This window comes from Morus notabilis, unplaced genomic scaffold (genome assembly GCF_000414095.1).
Source record: "Morus notabilis unplaced genomic scaffold, ASM41409v2 Scaffold306, whole genome shotgun sequence".
Lineage (NCBI taxonomy): Eukaryota > Viridiplantae > Streptophyta > Magnoliopsida > Rosales > Moraceae > Morus > Morus notabilis.
In genome coordinates this window covers 272,505-276,269 of record NW_010359946.1, presented here as the reverse complement: position 1 = coordinate 276,269, position 3,765 = coordinate 272,505, and the positions used below count along the sequence as shown (strand labels likewise).

Below are 3,765 nucleotides of genomic sequence, written 5' to 3'. Positions count from 1 at the left end.
TTTCCTTTTATTTCGATAAATTAGCAATAACTTTTCCTGATCTTTCAAAAAATTGTTTCATATATATGTGCTCCAAAAAAAATAAAACAGACATATATAGTTGTCTTTCACAAACGTGGGGTGTAAATGTTTATTTTATATGATCGAAATATTATATTAAAAAAAGAAAATATGAACAAAAAGAAAATGTGAACAAAATATTAGAGGTTTAAGGGCAACTTTCTTAAATATCTAACTTATAATGCTTCAAAAGAAACTATGATAACCATTAACATACAAGTATTTATTTTGCTCGGGTCGTACGTATAAACGCATTCCACTACCCAATATATGATATCTTGAGCCAAAAAAAAAAAAAGAAGCAGTATACGTACTAACCAGATTTCCTTATCTCTTCATATATTCAAAAATTGATTTATGTGTCGAACAAAATAATTAAAAAGAGAGAGAAAAAGAGAGAAAAAGGGTTATATAACTATTTTTGCTTTTGCTTTATTTATTTTTCCTTGGTTGTCATTGGTACCTATATCTTAGTCGTTTTCTTCTTGCATATTATTCTGTTGTACATATATATTACTTTCAAAGTTTTCATCTGTTGCTGGACCTCACGATCATTAAGGCATTTTTTTTTTCTTTTCTTTTTCTTTTTTTAAAGGCACATTTAAAGAATAGGAGTTCTCTACATTAATATTAGAATGTGAAAACAATTCAATGTATTGCAAGTTGCAGTGAGATGGCTATTCATGTCTACTGTTATAAAGTTATAGCTTCTCCTTGGAGGAAACAAAGAATCAGGAATTATTAAATAGGGTATAGAAAAAGTATCTTAGTTGGGATGTGGGAAGCATTAATTTAATTTGTGAGATCTTACACTACTCTCTCACTTAAAATAAAATGAGAAATCCTATAATATCTTTTACATTGCTGAATTTTTATAAAATTTTAAAATTAGACTATATAAGAGCAACTAATCATGCTAGACATTTCATATTTGTAGCCAAAATAATTAATGATTTAATTTTTTTTTAACTTCTCTCCGCTTCAATCATTAGCTAAATGGTTAACTATTTTGGCTAAAGCATTTTTCACTAACTAAATGTAGCTAGTAAGAAGTGGCTAACTATTTATTCTTTTTATTATTTTATTCTTTATTTTGACAAAAAGTAAAAGTTAAAAAAAATATTTATATTTTAAGCTCAAAAATATTAAAATAATATGTGTTTAATTAAAATAGAGATTATAATTAGAGTGACTCACTAATAAATCTAACTCCTCATCAAATAATTATTTAACTGAGGAAACCACGTCTACACTGATGTTTATTGCGGTTTGCATAGCAGTGACGCCTTTTTACTAGCAACCACCATATTCAATATTGACCATTCTCTGACCACCATATATATGAAAGGAGAAGAAAATTGCGTAGCTATTATTATCATATAGGCAGCTCATTTATTTCATCATATAACATAAAAGCTCAATCACTGAGTAATCGAGCCACTTTGTACAATACTCAGGAGACTCATTACATATCTAGAATACTCCCAGTTTATTTTGTCTAGGGCCACCATTTATGTCATCGTACTTTAGATGCGAGCAACTTCCGAGAAATGCGTTTGATCATACCAAGAATCTAAATTATCTCCATAGCTCACACCCAACATATCACAATACCTCTTATAGTACCCAATACCTCTCATAGTGGTAATACGGCCATTTTGATATCCAGAATATTTGATTATGTTACCAATCACATGACCATAGCTTGGGAGTACTTGACCAACTTTAGAATTAGCATTGATGAGAATATCATGGCAGGAAGGTTTATTATCGTGTTGAGTCATCCAAAACCATAAGGCGGTCTTAAATGATACCACTGGGTCTGTAGCTACTAAGTCGGGATTGTTTATCAAATCTAATCCAAAAGCTTCACCGGCAAGTCCGTAATTGTAATTGCTGCAGAGATAGTAAGCACATCAAGATGTCAATTAATGTATAATCCAGCTCTAGATTACAACCACCTAGCTTGAAACATTTTCTACGTAACCAAAATATTTAAACATGTATAGTAACATTGGTTTTTATCCATCCAAGAATTTATTCCTTGTGAAATGTGTCGATCCACAATTTCACAAAATTTTAAGTGATAGGTTGAAATTCTAATCATGATAATATAATTGGAAATTCTAATTTTGATCAAAAGAGATATTATGTAAGATTCTAATACGTAGAAAAAATTTCAGCAGTAAATAAGATATAACTAAATAAATGTGTAGAAATGAAGTGTTGTACTACTTGCGAATAGTAATTATTGTTGTAATAATTAAATGTCAAATTTGAAATAAAACACTTACTGAGTGAGTTGCACGGCTCCTCGACTATTATATTGTTTGCCAGAAGGACATGGCCAATGAGCAGATGTACAATATTTATTGTCATTCTCATCGGTGGTCTCATTGATATGACAATATCCCCATGCATATGGATCTTGTGAATCAAACCGTTGACCTACACAAAACATGCAAATATTAATGTACGTGTCAAAGTGATAACAAAATTCTTAAAGAAATAACAAATTACTAATCTAATGAAATAATATCAATAGTACTGCAAGTATTGATGATAATTATTTTTCATCAACCGACTCAAGATTACTATGTCAAACTATTAGGGTTTCCGTTTGTAAGTTGTCTTAGATTAGATTAGATTAGAGTCTCTAATTTTGTAATATTGAAATAATCGAGCAGCTCATTTGAGCTTGTTAGGCACTAATATCAAAATAAAAATTGAACCTTTTAAAGATTTAAATTTTTATCTTAAAAGAGTAACCTGTCAAGTGAAAATTTGTGTGTATATGTTATTAATTTTAACTAATTAATATGGGTTCGAGTTTAGTTCACCATTTACCATTATTTGTAAATTAATATGGATGTTGTCCAAAAATGATATTGCATATCTTCCACCATTGAATTTAGATATATAAGGACAAATTAATTTACCTATGGTTGCTAGAGAGGTTTGAGCAAAGAAAGCAGCAAGCTCCCTCTTACGGGTTGTAATATCACCAGTAGTACCAAAATGAGGGAAAGATGTAGTAGCAATGATGAAAGCATCATAACTGTAAAATCCTTGACTTGGACAATCTTTCCTGTGCTTAAACATTTCATCGAAAACGGATTTACTAATGATCTTGCTAATAGCATTATTGCCATTTGGAATTAGAGCAGAAAGGAGAGAATTCCAACATTGGTATTGGCAGCTTGACCCTCTACAATGAGCGGCTGTACTGCCACACCAATTATGGATACTACAACACCTTCCTGGATCACATGGAGGGTTTCCGAGGGCTCTTCCGCATCGGTGATCGGGTCTTTCTGGGCCACTTGGGGGAGGCGGACTCGGTGGAGGCGGACTCGGTGGAGGTGGACTTGGTGGAGGCGGGCTAGGAGGAGGCGGGCTAGGCGGTGGTGGGCTAGGCGGTGGTGGACTTGGCGGAGGCGGGCTTGGAGGAGGTGGAGGCGGGCTTGGTGGAGGTGGTGAACTCCAACATTGGCTTTGGCAACCTTGATCAACGTCACAAAAGATGGCAGTGGTACCACAAAAACCCCAATGGCTACAACACAAGTTGCCATGGCATAAGGCACCTTCTGCATCCCTTCCACATTGCGGCTCGTTTGCAGAGACAATTTCTAGCAAAAAACCAAAAGAGAAGATGATTAAAAGAGTTCTAAACTTCATTTTTCCCTCCTGTGAGAAATTTTTTGA

At 33.2% G+C, this 3,765-nt stretch overlaps 1 protein-coding gene across 1 annotated transcript; it reads right to left on the bottom strand.

The window, feature by feature from the left end:
- Positions 1-1,402: 1,402 nt before the first annotated feature.
- On the bottom strand, positions 1,403-3,765 carry LOC21411601 (mulatexin). Its single transcript, XM_024163940.1, has 3 exons — positions 3,000-3,765; positions 2,355-2,508; positions 1,403-1,956 (listed from the first exon to the last, which is right to left on the bottom strand). The coding sequence occupies exons 1-3, from the start codon at positions 3,736-3,738 to the stop codon at positions 1,587-1,589; spliced, it is 1,263 nt and encodes a 420-aa protein (XP_024019708.1). The 5' UTR covers positions 3,739-3,765; the 3' UTR covers positions 1,403-1,586.